Source organism: Mastigoproctus giganteus, chromosome 7, assembly GCF_048544385.1.
Source record: "Mastigoproctus giganteus isolate SK-2022 chromosome 7, ASM4854438v1, whole genome shotgun sequence".
Classification (NCBI taxonomy): Eukaryota; Metazoa; Arthropoda; class Arachnida; order Uropygi; family Thelyphonidae; genus Mastigoproctus; species Mastigoproctus giganteus.
The window spans coordinates 195166013-195184110 of record NC_143581.1 but is presented as its reverse complement, the minus strand read 5'-3'; the positions used below and the strand labels follow the sequence as shown (position 1 = coordinate 195184110).

The 18098-nt window shown below is 34.1% G+C and overlaps 1 protein-coding gene across 1 annotated transcript in view; it reads left to right on the top strand.

Moving 5' to 3' along the window:
* The window catches only part of Polr3D (RNA polymerase III subunit C53), a 65791-nt gene extending 49778 nt beyond the window's left edge, over positions 1–16013 (top strand). The window contains exons 6-8 of the mRNA XM_090377328.1: positions 3559–3714; positions 9196–9290; positions 15479–16013. Of these exons, the coding sequence (XP_090233454.1) occupies positions 3559–3714; positions 9196–9290; positions 15479–15754 (527 nt within the window). The 3' untranslated portion in view covers positions 15755–16013. The remainder of the gene's footprint in view (positions 1–3558; positions 3715–9195; positions 9291–15478) is intronic.
* Positions 16014–18098: the final 2085 nt, after the last annotated feature.

Below are 18098 nucleotides of genomic sequence, written 5' to 3'. Positions count from 1 at the left end.
AATTCTTCCTTGAATTTTACTAATTCTGGTAGGAAACTTATTCCAACGTTCTACAAGCTATCCAAAGGTAAACTTCATCAGGTCTCATTTATTGTTTTCCTTAATCTTTTATAGCTGTGCCCTTTGTTTCATCTCACTCAGCAATGAAGTCATTCTTCCCTCATTCATTATGCAAATCCTCTGCCCCAAAAGTGTCTAGTTGCTAATGTTGCTTAAGCCCCGAAGACAACATCATTTAAGCTGTTCTTCATAGAGATAATGTTTAGCACTCTTCACCAAACTAATTGCCCTTCTTTGCACCTTCTATAGAAGTTTTATATCTTTCTTTATATGTGGCCCCCAGACCTGGATACAATATTCTAATTTGTCTTATACAGTTATTCAACTACATAAATTCATGATTTAAAAGTAATTAATTCATATTATGGTAGAACCTCATAAATCCTACATCCTCAGGAGGGAAGGAGCAGCAGTGCGTAGCACACGCTTCTTGATTAGACCGGGGTTCGAGCCCGTTACCACCAAATACGGAGGATGCAGAAAGGTCAGGGAATGACCACCGCATATCCCGGAGCAATATGGCCTTAGTTGCTAATGCTCCTAAAAAAAAACCAAATAACAACAATAACATCCTCAGGATATAACTAACCTATGCCAAAATTTTGAAAATTATGGATGTTGCCTGAGTATTCAGATGTCATTTTTGTAATTGCTCAGGTGAGCCATTATAAAAATGACAGAATGCAGTCACATGATCAATGACAAAAATTTAATTTTACCAATGTTAATTTGGGTAGAGCTTTGCACAACAAAATAAGTATGCTTTTTTCTAACTATGTAATCTAAAAATGTTGTTGCAAATCACATTTTAATATTTTTAGTAGCTAATACAGTAACTCTGATCCCTAATCTGAGTGATAGCTACCAGCATTAAGCCAAAATATGAACCCATACTAATGGATTGACCTGGTGGATATCATGCTTGCCTAAGAGTTGTGGGTTAGATTTTTATCTTTGGTATGAGTACTGGGATTGTCCAGTATATTTTAATCTATATAATATTGGTGTAGATGCACCATAGACGACTCTTAAAGAAAAAACTACGATAGTAGTGTAAAGGGCATCATTTCATCTGTATCTCATATTGTGCTCATCCTTCACGAGTTACCTTGTATTGCACTACCTCGAATAAGTAACGCTTCACTAATAGAGAAGACTATTGTTACCTGTTCTCGGTAGGCACCATCACCCAGACAGCACCATTTCAAGGCTTGTTGGCTTTCTTCGGTGGGTGGGCAGGTACCCTGGTATTGCAAACACGACAACCTAGTTTTGAAGTTAATCACTCATTATGAGAGATGCCAGGTGTACGTGATAATATTAAAATGAAACTAAATGCTATTAGGCATAATCTTCACTCGTTGTGCTCATATTGTGCTTATCCTTCACTCGTGAAGGATGAGTACAATATGATGAAATGATGCCCTTTACATTACTATTGTAGTTTTTTCTTTAAGAGTTGTTTATGGTGTATCTACACCATATGATGCCCTTTACACTACTATTGTAGTTTTTCTTTAAAGAGTTGTCTATGGTGTATCTACACTGATATTATCTAGATAATCTTAAACTCTTAAAATATTATGCCTAGTAGCATTTAGTTTCATTTTAGTATATTATAATAAGAGTTAAAAAGAATCGCCTTAAATTTTGAATGTTTTGCAAAATGAAATGATTTTGTGTTGTAAATACATAGTAACAATGATGTACTAGTGTTACATATTTCCTAGAAATATGTAACAGAGAAAAAAAATTGGTGTTTGGAAATTATTAAAGGAACATAATGCATAAATATGTTATACTTTTTTTGCAACTTTTTTTTTTTTTTTAAGTTGTCAGCCTCTGTTCTTCTACCCTCAAAGAAATACTCAAAAAGTGCCAGATTTTGTTAATTCTGGAGTTTTGAATGCTGGATTTGTTGTTGAGGGTTTTACTGTAATATCATAAACTCAGTAACTTGTCAGGATCTTTCAAATGATATATGAGTTTAAGGCATAGCACTACTTGAGCATGAACTAAACTCTGCCATAGACAGACATATATTCAAAAATGATTTTGATAATCTATAATAGATTGGCAAAATGATGTAAGGAAGTAAAACTTTGCTCCTCCCTTCTAATGATTTGTCCAAGCCTTCTTTAACTGGGAAGTTTGCATGCCCATCAGAGGATGGGTATGTAAATATCCTTCTAACTGAAAAATGTATCTTGGGATAAGGTATGCCATTTTATAACTTTAAATCAGTAAGAAAAAAATTTTAAATTGTTTAATTTTTCATATCAGCCTTAATTTTCAATCTATTATGAATACAATTGTGAATAATCCATTTTTATATTAAAAGTTTATATTTTTAATAAAAATTAAATTAATTTTTAATTTAATTTTAAGTTTATATTTTTCTCTTTAAAATAACCCCCTCTCTGCCATACTTTAGACAGTTTTTTCCACATGTTAAAAAATACTCACATTTGGGTGTTATCTTTACTGCTGGTAAGTGAAAAATTGAATAATGCACACACTGCAGTGAATGGTCTACTGAGAAACGTAAACAATATCAGAAGCAAGTGGGAGATGCATGGAGCAGACATGATCCATGCATATCCCAACTTTAGTAATTGGAATGGAGAGATGCTGCTAATTTTAAATTCTTGTTTTTTGACACAAGATAATTAATATGCATGAATAGGCTTAAGAATTTGTTGGTTTTTAATTATTTATGGCCAGACTTCAATAGCAAAACAGTTTTGATGCTGATGAATTGAAAATATAATAATTGAGAAATTTATAAATTGGCATTGATGTCACCGGTATAGATTTTGTTTTAGAAGAAACAGCTGTCATACTTTATCCTGAAGTGTTCCCATCAAAGGATTAAATTTATTCAGCCGTCACTTCCACACCAAATGAATATATCAACAATTAATTTTTTTCTGGTTGAATGCAAATTTCTGAAAATATTCTGAACCATCTTTTTTGAGTTTTATTTTTTGACTCTTTATATAGGTTGTATGAGAAAGAGTAAAGATTGTCAGCATTTAGTTTACTTAATCTACTAACTGGGAACTTGAGTAAATGAATAACTATAGAGAAAAAAAAATAGTATCGCAAAACATTACATTACACTATGCTATACTTTGACGAATGTGTATCGATTACTATTAATTGAAAATGTCAGATTATAAATTAAATGCTTGTACAATCACAACTTAACAACAAAACTGATTTTGGTAGTAAAAAAAGTTTTACACTCCATTTTGCACTCCATTTCTTAATTTTGTATTTAAAACCTAAGCAAGTGCTCAGGAGGGCTTTATTGATATTTACGACTGTAAATATCAACAGAAGCACATATTTGGAATAAATATAAGATAATTTAAAAGTAAATTTTGGAGGAGCAAATACACAATTTTAATTTGGAATGCTTGAACTAACATTATTTTAAATGTATTTTTGTATGCATGGCTTATGATTTTCTTAATTTTAATTTGCTGTTTTAAGTTAAAAAAGAAATTGAAGATATCTCAATAGATGTGGAGGAGGAGGAAAACAAAAAAATAAAATCAAAAGAACAGCAGACAGCTGAAACAACATCAGAAGCAGCAGATAAGCCAGACAAAGAAATAGCTACTAAAGAACTTTTTACAAGAAGCCAAGGTATTGTTAAATAGTTCATTCATGCTTATTGCAATTGTTATTAATTTATCATTCTTTATTATTTCTGAATTGAATAAGGTTTACAGTTTTACAAAAAAAAAATTTGTGAAAAATTGATTTTCTTTATAAGCCATGAAAATCGAATTTAGCTAATGTTTAAACCTATAGCTGCATATCCTATGATTTTCACATGTTACTTATTTTCAGCCATTTTTACTGAAAATGAAAGCTGCAGCTGCACTTTCATTTATGTTACATGACTGACATTGGCAGCTTGGTAGTAATGTATTCATGTAAATAAATCACTCTTTCCATTTCCTCTTGGAAATTCTGGTTTCTTATCCTACAAAACATGCAGACTAAACATACAGTAGAAACAATTTACAGATGACTTGTGGCATTTTTTGCCTCAGTACAAACTTTGAACAACCTAATGCACACATGTGCATTAGGTTGTTGGTCAAGAGGTGGTTATATTTTTTATGCTTCCAGAAAAAATTCAGCAATAAAAAATACCAATACCAAATTTTTGATTATAAAATTCATAAAAAAAATCGTTTGTTGAAGAGTAAAGATTGTTAATGAACAATTTTCTCAATATAGAAAAATTTTACATCCCCACGATAAAAATTTTATCTTTTATCACCATAATGCTTTTGTTTACAGAATTTGATTTAATCTCTCATAAATCCATTTTTCACATTAAATAACAAGCATGGTTAGCTAAAGCCTTAACCCTATCTTGAGTGTTGATTGTAATTTCTTACTATGAGCATATTTATATTGGAGTAAAGAATGTCAGTTGTATTCTCTATGTGTTGTGCACTTTAGGAAAAATACTAATTAAGCCATGAAATTAATTATTTGTCTGCCATTATTGGTACATTTTGCTCATACTTCGATCAGATTAGCATGAAAAGCTGTCCTGTATTGGCACAGAAAATTACAAATGCAATACAGTACTTCAGTTCAAGATGCACATTTTAACTTTTCAAAGTCCCATATAACATTTTTATATTCTTATTTTAGGAGAGCAGAAATGAATATGAATAATATATTTGACTTCATCAAATTTATGAAGTAATATGGTATCGTAGCAACCCACTTTTACAACTCTGAAAGTTTAAAGCATGATGCCACAGTAAAGTGAACTTAACTGCATCCAATCTGTGGTAAGGATAAAGCAGTGTGTTCTAAAATAGACCTCATTTTCCAATGATGGTGTAAGTGTACAATATGAAAACAAAATGAAGTTTTATATGCAGACTCATTACTTTTGCTACAGAGCTGAAATAAGTTCATTGAAACTGAGCAATAGAAAGTCATGCTGAAGGCTGTCTCAAGCCACTAAATACTCATGAACATTTACAGCAAATCCTCCCACTACTTTACCAATAGGAAGTATCCTTTTATAATTTACTCTTTTGTTCATTCTGAACTGTTTATTTTACATTTAAAATAAAGTTATGCTTTTGCTTCTCCCCCCCCCCACTTTATCAAGCAGTGTATCATTGCTATTAAACTGTGCCAGCCTTTTTTTATTAAATAAATAAAGGCTGGCACAGTTTAATAGCAATGATACACTGCTTGATAAAGTGGGGGAAAATAAGAAAAGTATCTCTTATAAATCATAAAAAGATTTTGTCTGTATTACAATTCTTCATACTTAAAAATTAGATTGCAGCCCCTTTGTGCAAGCAAGCTGTATATAATCTAGATTCAGTACCTGCACTAGGGTGGAAGTCGCCCGCCTGCAAAGCTGCAATGGGCATCCCCAAACAAATGCAATTAATTTATTTATTTTTATGCAGAATATGTAAATTTGCAGCAATTATATTGACTTACCTAATTATTATCACTTAATCTGTTTACAAAAATTTAAAGAAAGAATGAAACTTCATACTAACAGTTCGAAAGGGCGCCCACCTTGTAGTGCATTGCAGGCGGGTGCCTGCAATGCAGGCCCGCTTCCGCCGGCCCTGCCTAGATTTATAATGGATGTTCTTAGAAAGCATGGCTTGAATTAAAATTACTTATATTGAAACAAATTCCCATTGAAATAATCAGTATAAAGAGGACGTATTCCTGTCAGACACTATTTGTCTGTAATGTGACATATTGTAAATTTATTATTCATCAAAGTAGGAAGATTCTTAGTGCCCTCAATACTATATGGTGGGACAACAATATCTCCCTTAGAACAAAAAAAAAACATATTGGACAGTCATTAGTGGAATCGATACTTTGTTATGGATGTGAGGTGTGGACACTGAAAGAGGGTGACAAAGAAGCTTAGGACATTAGAGGTGGACTACCTTCGTCGATGTGCTAGAGTTTCCAAGCTTGAGAGGAAGACCTTTTAGAAAGATAAATAGCTTAGTTATATAGTAAAAATTTCAACTTCCGAGGTCTTGGAACGAATTACCAAAAAAAAAAAAAAAAAAAAAAACAACGTGTTACTGGGCTCACATTATGATATTTTCATGATACCTCCATTTATTCCTACGGGATACAAAATACATTTCCACGATTTTTTTAAGTTTGCACCGGCCTGCAAAAATATACGTAAAGTCGAATTTCTGTAAATCAAGTAATACATAAGCCGGGGAGTGTACTGATATATTTTATACATCTTCATCATTCTTTTAAGCCAATTGTGTTTGTCAAAACAATTTTATTTCTTCCCCCTACTTTGTGTCCTGTGATACTATTTCCATTTCCATCCCCAAAAATTGCAGCAACCAAAGTCTATGTAAATTGACTACTCCAGAATCTGGGAATTCTTTCACAGATGTTTTTAGGCACTTTCACAAAAAACAAAGCATACATTGTTTTTACCACACCTATTTGCATGTAACAACTTGTCTTCCAATGTAAGGATTTTCATTAAAACTTTGATCTATTTAAGAAAGATTTTTTTGATATTCCAAATTCAATAAAATCAAGAGATAAAAATCCAGCATCATATTTTTAAAGGAAACTCATAAATATCTTGAGTTGCCTGTATGTTCAGGCTTTGCTCAATTGGCACCTAATTTTCAGTGTCTATTTGTTCTATGGGAAGGTTTTAAGTTAATTTTTTTCTTCCAAAGCTCCCTCACAGAAAAACATTAATATAAATTTGGAATAACAGTTCTGATCACTTTGCAATTACAGGACTTAGAATAATCTCCAAGGTGCATTATTTGATGATGGAACATACCTGAAATTTAATGCAATATTTACATTATCTAACTTATTCTTTTTTTTTTTATCGAATCAGTGATTGGAATAGCCTGTGATGTGGTGATTGAAGGTGACTTTATGATATGACATCGGCAATTTGAGAAGGGAAAATTTGTATTCCTTGTTCCTACTCATTGTGCATGTGAACCTTGTGTAGGATTTGTAATATGGGTCTTATTTATTTAAAAAAAAAAATTAAAAAAAAAAAAAAAAATATATATATATATATATATATATATTTTTTATATATATATACACACAGCTAAACCTCGCATAATGCCAGTTCGATTAACGCGATATTCAGTTAACGCTATTTGAAAAATGATACCAATTTTCACTTTACACGATGCAAATTTCCAGTTAACGCGATCTTTTTTTTTTTATGCAATAGTTGAAAAAGATTTGAATCGGTTAATAAACGGTTAATAAACAAACGTATGCCTGCTGCCCGCCTCAGTGCGTTCCATCAACCATCGGAAGAAGACGTGTTTGTCTCCTGCTAATAAAGTCAATGCAGACTTGCATTTAAAAATTCAAATTTTTAAATGAGCCAGATGAAAATGTTACCGCGAAGGAGATAACGGTAAAAGAATTAGATGAAATCTTTCATATCGCATAGAACCTCAAACAAAAGGTTTGATGTTCTCTGCGATATTTATTTTGCCAGGGCCCAGAGAAGATTGTTGTTGGCTATCGCAAATTGATTGATGAAAAGAAAAAGTCAATACTGTTCAAATATTTCCGCAACAGTAATTTCTTCATTGTGTATTTTATGTCAGAGGTTCCCAAAGTTTCTCGGTTCATGGCGCCTTTAATGTCTCAGTAATTTTTTCAAGGCGCACCCAGACCAAAAGAAATACCTAACAGTTTCGTTTAATAGTTAGGTCCAAACAACATAATAAGAAATGCTGAAACTGTGAACTACCTCGAGCTAGTAGTTCATGCGGTGTCTAACAGATGTCGAGTATCGCTGTATTTCCCTTGAAAATTTAAAATATTCCACGGCGCACAGTTTAAGAACCGCTGTTTTATGCAATAAACATTTAATTCCATAATTATTTTCATTATCTTTTACATTATATACAGTTAAAAAGTTATTTAAAAGATATTTTTAAAATTCTTTATGGACATTCCAGAAGGTCAAGGACCAATTATAATTTTTCATATTGGTTATGATATTCGATTAACGCGTTTCCGTTTTGCGCGATGCGCTCGCGGGACGAATTAATCAAGGCAGACCTGTATATATATATATATATCTGATAATTAAAATAAATATGATATTTAAAATAAAAAACATCAGCCAGTAGTATGGCAAAAATGCAGAGCGAACCGAAACGCAAAATATGCATTCACTGTGCAAGATGTGCATTCGCTGCCTCTAATGATAGCTACATATCCATATTTATTTATTTTTATTACTTTTGCCTAACTTTTACATTACATTATATATATATATATATATTGTGGTGTATAAAGTGGTATAGTGCATTTCTTAAGGACACGATTAAAGTTTATTTTAAAAAAATTAAATGAATACTGAATCCTAATGGCTGTTATGGACAGTAGTAAACTTTAACAAAGATTTTATGTTCTTCAACTATACAAGATAGACTCATACAGATCTTTTGCATTAAATTTCAGTTTTGGAGAATCTTCTATATGTACAATCAGAATACAGCAGTAAAAATCAGTGCAGTGATTGAAATACTGTATATTTGAAAATAAAGAATAGCAAATTAGTTGTTCCTGTGATCAGAATTCATAAAATTGCTGTGGTACAAATGAAGGATAAAATAATCTGTAGAGTTTGTTGGCAGCCAACGTGAAAAAATGATTGTTGAAATACTTGGCATGCCTACAGAATATTTAATTGTAAAAAACAGAATATGTACCTGTAAAATTTAAATGTCTAATCAAACACCATTAAACATTTCTGATGAACCTCCTTCCATTCACCAGCGAACAGTTTTTAAAAGGAATGAAAACAGAAGCACAAATCAGATATAACATAATGAAATAATATTCGTTCCTGAGAGTAAAAGCACGAAAAATCCTCCCACTTCTTAAAATCCCTAAGTTTGTAGTTATGTTAAAAGCAACATAAATCAAATTATATGAATATAATAGTCTGTTATTCCATTTCATTACCATCTCATTCAGTAAACTGTTATTTTAATTACAGTAGTTGATGGCACTCTACTGTTTAATTGTTTCTATTTCACACATTTATCTGAGTTGTTTTTCTTTTTTAAGATGGGACATTGATACTATTTCAATTTCCTGACTGCTTGCCTGGAATTCCAGAAGTTCAAGAGACAAACGAAGAGGCCAGTACTTCAAAGCCAAAGGTACATTTCTGATTTTAAAAGAATATTCTGTAAGTTTTAAAAGAACATATGTAAATAACCTCCCAGCTTTGAAGGTTGGGGTTCTTTAGCGGTGTCTCACTTTGTGCTTAAGCATAGTGTTTTTATAATAATTTCAAAATTTTGAGAATTGAGAAGCACAAGGTATTTTTTAGTTATATAGGCAGATTTTGACCTCTGCACTTATATTACTAACAAATTGCTGCTCATGTTATTATCATGTTATGAAAATCTGATTGCCGTTATTTTATTATTTTTTCAAAATAGCATTAGCATTAGCATTAGTAGAGGCATTTGATGCAAGAAAGCAAGCTTATGCAGCACTAGTAATATAGCACTAGTAATGCTGTGGTACAGCATTAAGCACAACCAAGTGGTTGTACCAGGTGGATGTAATACTCATTACATCATAATTACTTCAACATATACTTTCAATAAGTGTCAGCATGATCTTTTCTTTCATTAGCCATTTTTAAGGATGAAAAAGGTGAAATAAAAATGCTTATAAAAATCATCATAACTACAGTGCTTCAAGAAGCAGGCTGGCTTTTCTTTGTATGCAGAACTGGGCAAAGAATTTAATGCACAAACAAAATTTTAAAAGGTTTTAAAAACACGCTTATTGTAATTTAACTTGCACTTATTCCGTGATGTTAGTTTGGATTGGGCTAGCTGTGATCCTGAGCCCATATGCTGCCACAAAAAGTGCCGAGTCAATTGTTAGCTGCTGCACCATTGTAATTTACAATGAGGTTGTAAGCTCTTTTGTTCTTGGTCATCCAGAATATAAATGGACATTCGTTAAATTCCACTCCCAGTTATGAATACAAAGGAAAATCAGCCTGTTTATTGAAGCAGTCATTTCGGTGATTTTTAAACATTTTTTTATTCATTTCATCTTTTTCATGCTTAAAAACAGTTGATGAAAGAAAAGGGTCATTTTGACATTTACTGAAAGTAGATTGAAGTAATTATAGTATAATGAGCATAATTACAAAAACACTGCCAGGTACATCTAGTCAGCTGTGCTTGATGCTATGCTACAGCATTAAAGTCATTATAAGGTCTTTCTTGGAGAAATCGCAATGATGGGCACAAAATAAAATTATGCTATGAATTATCTTTCTTGACCTTAAAGGATAGAGAATATGCACAGCAAAAAATGGCTGAACTGCTGCCTCTAGTATCTCAAAGTACTATTATGTAATTCTATGAATAGCAGTGCACAAATTAAAATTCAGTTTTAATTGGCAGCATTACATCAACGTTGAAAGCTGGATTACCAAATATTCATACATATATATAGTGGACACCACTTATCGTGATCACTTAAGGACATGGCTTAATTGATAACAATAGCCAACGCATGCAACTGATATTGTTTATTGTTGCAAAACAGAAATGTGTACATAAAAAGGTGGAAGCGAACAGAAAGAAAACATTAAAATCAAGCAATATAAAATACTTTAATTTGACTGTCCACTACTACTTCAAGAAAGTCATCAGTATAAATGAAACTGTCAGCATTTCTGGAAATCCATACAAGCCATTAAAAACAAAGAAAATATTATTAAAATCAAGAATTAGAAAAGGGTTAATACCCTGTTGTAAAACAGTCAAATTGAGAGGAGTAGAGATGTGGTATTTTCTTTCACAGAGTAATGACAGTGACAGCTATACAAAGCAATAATATTGATAGGTGGGACAGGACCAGGGTATGTCTGCCAGGGGCAAAGGTTGATGACATTGTAGAGAGGTTATCATCTTTTAAGGGCACAAAAAGTGATATTGTTGTACACGTTGGCACTAATGATATTGTGCAGGGGACTGGCAGAATTACTTAACAAGTACAGGTCACTGTTGAAAAAAATTCGTGAATTAGTGTTGAATTTGAAAGTGTCTGCAATTCTGCCCAGACACGATAGGAGGGAGTATATGATGAGAGCCTTGTCGATCAAATTGGCCCTGGAGAGATTGGGCAAGGCTCATGGGGTAGAATTTTTTCGCAGCCTATGCTTGTTAACAGGAGAGACTGCTTCTACAGGGATGGGATACACTTAAATAGAAAGGGTGCAAGAATATTTGCTGATGCTATCGAGACAGTGTTAGGTGGATCGGAAAACTGCCAGCTTGGTGGGATACAAGGACTAATAGATTAACAGTAGCTACTGGCAGAGGTGAAAATGATTCTTGCACTGCTTCTATTGGAATGAGCAGCAGCCTGGAAAACAAGATGCAGGGTATTTCAGAGACTGCTGGGTGTCATTGTGGTACAAGTAAACATATAGGTTGTGTTAGGGTAGTTAAGAATAGGAAAAGGTGCATGTATACTTGCATGTACACCAATGCTAGGAGTTTGGTAAATAAATTTGAGGTATTGCTCAAAACATCAAAGGCAGATATTGTTGGGATATCAGAAACGTGGTGTCACACAGATATAAGGAATGCAGAACTGGAATTTGGGGAGTACAATGTGTACAGGAAGGATAGAAAGGGAACAGGTATTTTGTGTTTTAAGAAACACAAAATCTAAGGAGGTGAGGCCAGTCGACATTGCTGGACAGTGCAGTGACGAGTCAGTTTGGTGTGACATAAGCATTGGGAGATCAAAATTGAGAGCAGGAGTGTGTTATAGGCCTAATGACTCTGATAAGTATAATAAGAAACGGTACAGGGAAAACTGAACCCTGAGGGACTCGGGGGTTCAGTGTTCAACAACTTAACAACCCTTGGTATTAAAGGTTGGCAGGGTTGTTAAGGACACTAATGACAGTATGCTGCTGCAACAGGATCTAAAAAAGTTGAGAAGATGAGCGTGAGGTGGCAAATGAAGTTTAACATTGACAAATGTAAAGTACTACATATGGGAAGAAGTAACCCCAGAGTGACATATCAACTCTGGTACTACACTGACAGTGGTAGAGAACGAAAAGGACCTGGGGGTAATTGTGCAGGCAGATCTGTATATCTGCCTGCACAATTATGAACACTTGTCAACGATATGCTGTATATCATTGACAAGTGTCTGGTCAATGATATACAGGAATTTTTCTAGCAGGGATAAGGAGGTGATTATCCCCTTGTATAATGCAATGGTCAAGCCACACCTTGAGTACTGTGTACTCAAGATGTGGCCTGAGATGCAGGCCTCATTTTAAGAAGGATGTAAAGCTGTTGGAACAAGTACAGAGAAGGGCAACAAGATTAGTCCTTGGTCCTTGAGGTTGGTCACAGACATTCACTCAGATATGCCAGACAAGCTGTACTTGCTACCTGGGAGTCTAAAACGCTGATGGAACTGATATTCGAGGGACACTCAAGTTAAGTGGACCCAGTTTCGGCGAAGTCCAGACGGTCTGTGACAGCCAAATCCTCTGCTTGCACCTTCACGATGGTGGGACTGTTAGTAATTCTGGGTATAACCTCCATGCATAAGTACATGGTGGGTAACCACCCAGGTGTGAACCAACATAAGCAGGGATCGAGGTGTGGCACCCACACCATATGGAGGAATGCTGCACCTCTATGTTACCAGGCAGTACTAGGTGGTATATGACTATCATCAACCTGTGCAATACCACCATTTTGCTTATTGCAGGCTTGAAGTGGTGGAGCCCATGTTTAGTCTCTAGAGCTAAGTTCCGGTCAGCCCTTCCCTATCTCTTCCATCATACAGTATGATTGATGACTTTTGAGGTTATGATGAACATCGTGGCAAGATCCAATATTCCTTACATTTCGAGGGTACAGCTCTAAAACGGTGTTCACAGGCCGGTCGATAGTTAGTACACCAGACCGAACATATTGGTAACTCTCTAGGAGGCTTCCGGATCAGCTAGTGTATAATCTTGCTACCTTTACTCTGCCAGATAGTGACTGGAGGGAGTCCGAGTAGTGTGTATGTGGGGAGCATTGTCGAGGCCACATTATGTCAAGGATCTGGGTATATTCTTACCGTGTCTACGCCATATCCAAAAATTTCATTACTTCATACAGCATGTCCCACCCAATTTTTCTTACTATTGAATACACCATGAATTGTCAAACTAATAGAGCAAGCTTATCTGCAAAAAGATCTAAACCTCCCAAGCACTTCCTAATTCATTTCACAAATATACGTGGTCTCAATTCTAATCTCAATGATGTCCATTTCCACTTGCAGTCTGCCAAACCTCATGTATTTTTTCTGACAGCATTTCAGTTATCGGTTGATTCAACTACTGCCCATCTCAGATGCCCAAATTATTTGCTGTATGATTCCTTTCACCTCAAAGGTGGTACTTGTGCATATGTCCATTCTGATATTCCCTGTCAGAGACTTGGCAATTTGGAATCTCCTCTCTTTGATTGCTGGCTTAAAATCTCTCTACCTCATTGTGTCAAAGTCATCTGTTGTCTCTACCGTTCTCCCAACTCCACAAATCACTTGGAGCTCTTTGACTTCCTCTCTTTGCAACTTGACTTTCTCCAGTTCAACTTTCCTAACAGTGAGGTAATTTTCCTTGGTGATTTTAATGTTCACAACTCCAGCTGTCTTCCATTTTCTAGTCACACCGACCCAGCTGGTTGAGATGCTGAGGCTTTTGCAATTACTAATGACCTTGCACAGATTGTTAATTTACCTACAGGAATACCGAACAATCCTAATCATACAGCCAACGTGCTTGATCTTTTTCTCACACACAACCCTTCTAAGTACACGGTCGAAGTGAAAGGTCCTTTAGGTACTTCAGATCACAACTTGGTGATTGTCTCTTCTCCAATGGAGCCTTTATCTCATGCCTATTCCCAACCTCGTGTTGTTTGGCATTACAAGAATGCAATATGCATTACAAGAATGCATATTTTTATAATATGCATATACTTACATTTGCATCCTTTGCTGCTGCTGCTTTGTGTGCTTTGGTGCATTTGATTTGTCGAAACGATTTTTATTTTTCTGTTATCTCTACTGGTTTTAATTCACTATTTTTATATATATATATATATATACACATACACACAGTATATAGGCTATTCCATATACTGTGCAAGTATTAATGTAGCCCAAGCACTGGATATTAAAAATGCATAAATCAGAAATTATTGTTATTTGCTTATTAATCACAACTGAAACATGAAGTTTTGAATGAATTTGAAAGAATTGTTATTAAAATATAGGAGGAAACAAACACTTTTCACCATACAAAAAAAAAAAAAAATATATATTCATAAAAAAGCAGTGACTTCCTTATTACTTGCTTGCTTTAATATATTATTATTATTTAATTAGTTATTTTGTTTCATCAATGAAAAAGGAAAAGTTCAATTTAAGAAATAATAAAAATTGAACATGCCTGAAATGTACTGTACTGCATAATTTACCTAGCTTGCTATTGTGTGTTTTTGTTAAGACCCCTGAAAGTGTTAATCACTTGGAATTTATTCAACATTAACTTCTGTCATATTACACTTCCAGGTTACTTCAGCTTATTATAAATGATAACTAAGAGTTTTCAGGATCATGTACTTCCTCTTCCTTAGAAAATTAGCATCCAATACTGTACTTACCTCATTATATATCCTGTTGTGAAATCTTTGGTACATGCACATAAACATATGGAAGAGATATAGTGCACATGCCTTGAATGATCGGAGTTCAAGCCCGTGACTACTGAATACGGTGCTGTTTCTTGTATTCAATCTATCATGCGAACTTCTCTTGACTTGTTTGGTCGTTCCGGAGTATAAACAGAAAATTTATTTTTTTTATTATGTTTTCTCTCCCCTCCCCCCTCCAATTAGGAGTGCAGAGCATATTTTCAATTTCTTCTTGCTATTCCTTGCATCTTTGTTACTTGTTTTTCTCCAAAATTTAGTAAGTTGTGATGATAAATCATTGGGAAATGAAAACGCTGCCTCTTTTTACAAACTTTTATATAATAATAAGAAAAAATTTTTATCTAAATGAAAAAAAATAACACATTGAAAATTACTTTTTTTTTTTTTTTTTTAGTATTATTAAAATCTGTACATTCTTTACTTTAAATATTTTTCTTCCAATTCACATGATAATTAGGCCATGTTAGAAATATGTTACTCTTGTGTAGTCTCATATATATATATGTTTTTTGAGAAAAATCTTAAAATTGTTCCATTATATGCTGTTATCTCTTTCATTTATAATATAGGAAAATGCCGATGCTAAAACCACATGCACATTAGCTGATTTACAGGAAGGATGCCTTGGAAAGTTGCAAATAATGAAATCTGGGAAGACACGTCTTCTAATCGGTTCTGTAGTGCTTGATGTGGAGATGGGCACATCAGTGGGATTCTTGCAGAAAGTTGTATCTGTGAAAGTGAATGAAAATTCAGGAAATATGTATGAGTTGGGACGGTTACAGCATAAAGTAGTCTGTGTGCCAGATATGGAAACTCTTCTTGAAGACTGTGAATTTTCCTGAATGTTATACTTTTGGAAAGTTTCAACATTTTAGTTGTAAATATTTGTACAGTAATGCCATTGCTTTAATGAATGTGTTCTGAATCTGGGAATTCAGAGCCTCATTATTTCAATCCGAATATTCCAACGCCATGATGACAAAGAACTCATACAGGATAACTTATTTCAATGCGAATTTAGCATTGCTCTGGATTACTACATCATATTTATATTTATATTTTGTGTGAAAGGCATAACATGGGTATTATAACTGTATGCTAAAAATAAATAATAAACACGACTCAGCATCTCTTTTAACCAGAGTTTTATTTGTTGGATTTTTATAAAGTTATGTTACAATTAAACAAAAATCTTTCTCATCTAAGGATAACATTTCAAATTCATTTTAACAGTGAAATTCATCATTAAGTCTATAAATTGAAAATAAATAAGAAAAAATCAAAATATAAAATAGCCATCAATACGAGAAAAAGTAAGGTTAAATGCACAACTGAATAATTTTAACATATAGAACAAATATAGGCATTAGCTTTCACCCATCCATTCATTCCAAATGCTTGTCTAGTTCTGCCTTAAACATATTTAAGTTTTTGACCTCCATTACAACAGATGCTAGTTTGTTCCATCTATCAACCACCCGCTTGCTAAAGCCAAATTTCTGCACATCTATTCTACAATTGTCTTTCCTCAGTTTGAATTTATGTCCCTCAGGTGAGTAATCTGAACAAGAGAAAGAATCCAATCAGCATTCAGCTTGTTCAAACTATTCAAGCCTTATACACCTCAATTAGACCACATCGCAGGTCTAATTTAGGTCTCCAGGCACTGCAATTTGCAGAACTTGTCTTTCTTGGTAACAGCAACCCTTTGTTCCATTCACCAATCTCATTTCCCTTCTCTGTACTAGTTCCAGCAGCTGTACATCCTTCTTAAAATGAGACCTCCAGATGTGTGTGTGCAGTACTCAAGGTATGGATTGATCATTGCCTTATACAAGGGGACAATCGCCTCCTTATCCCTGCTAGCAAAATTTCTGTATATCATTGACAAGACACCATGAGCTACTCTTGCAGCCTGTCTGCACAATTACCCCCAGGTCCTCTTCATTCTCTACTACCCTGAGTACCACAGTACCACACAGTTAATACATTATTCTGGGGTTACTGCTACCCACATGCAGTACTTTACATTTGTTAATGTTAAACTTCAGTTGCCACCTCTCAGACCATCTGCTTAGCTTTTCTAGATCCTTTTGCAGTAGTATACTATCATTATTATCATTAACAACCCTGCCAACCTTCGTATAGTCTGCAGACTTAGACATTAATCCTGATATACCTTCATCAATAAATACAGAAAAGAACCCTGGGGAGACCACTAATAACATTAGTCCACGAAGAGCAGTGTCCATTGATTACCACTCTCTGTCTTCTCCCACTCAACTATCTTTTTATCCATTGCAGCAACTTGCCTCCAATGTCACACTGCTCCAATTTGTTCAGCAGTCTTCCATGTGCAACAGCATCAAAAGCCTTTCTAAGATCCAAATATATGATATCAAAATTATTCCCAGCATCCAGTTCCTTTGTGATCACATCATAGTATCCATGTGCAACAGCATCAAAATATTTCATAAAATCCAAGTATATGATATCAAAATTATTTTTTGCATGTAGTTCTTCTGTGATCATATCATAGTATCCAATCAAATTTGACAGACAAGATGTAACAAATACATGCACAAATGCATGCTGTGTCTGAACTATAACTGCAGTCTTGTCTAGATGATCCTGCAATGCTTCCTTAACCAGTGACTCCATTATTTTCCCTGGAACAGAAGTTAAACTAACAGGTCTGTAATTACAGGTGTCACCCTTCATTTCCCCTTTGTGAATTGCACATATCCAGTCCATAGGGACCTCCTGTGAGTCCAAGGAAGCTTTCATAATTATGGTTAAGGATTTGCTTACTTCCTTTGCCTCCTTTAATATAACTAGATAGATCCCATTCACCCAAGTGCCTTTTTTATGTTCAATTTCAATTTCTCCTCCACACACTCAGTAATTACAAAATCATTTAGCTTCTGGCTAATCTGCCTTCACTTTCTTAATCTCCTTTGTGACTTGATTACAGACTAGCTTATATCTACCAGTCTTCTATGTTACCTAAAAAATAAATGCATCCCATGAATTTTTCTTCTTTGCCAGGAGTCTCATCAGTTCATTTGCCATCCATTTAGGCCTAAACCTTGAACAGTATTTCTTAGTTGGGACAGAAAGCTTCCAAGATTACTTCCTTCGATGCTTCCCATTTAGAATTTGCTGTTGGTAACATTATCAGTTGAT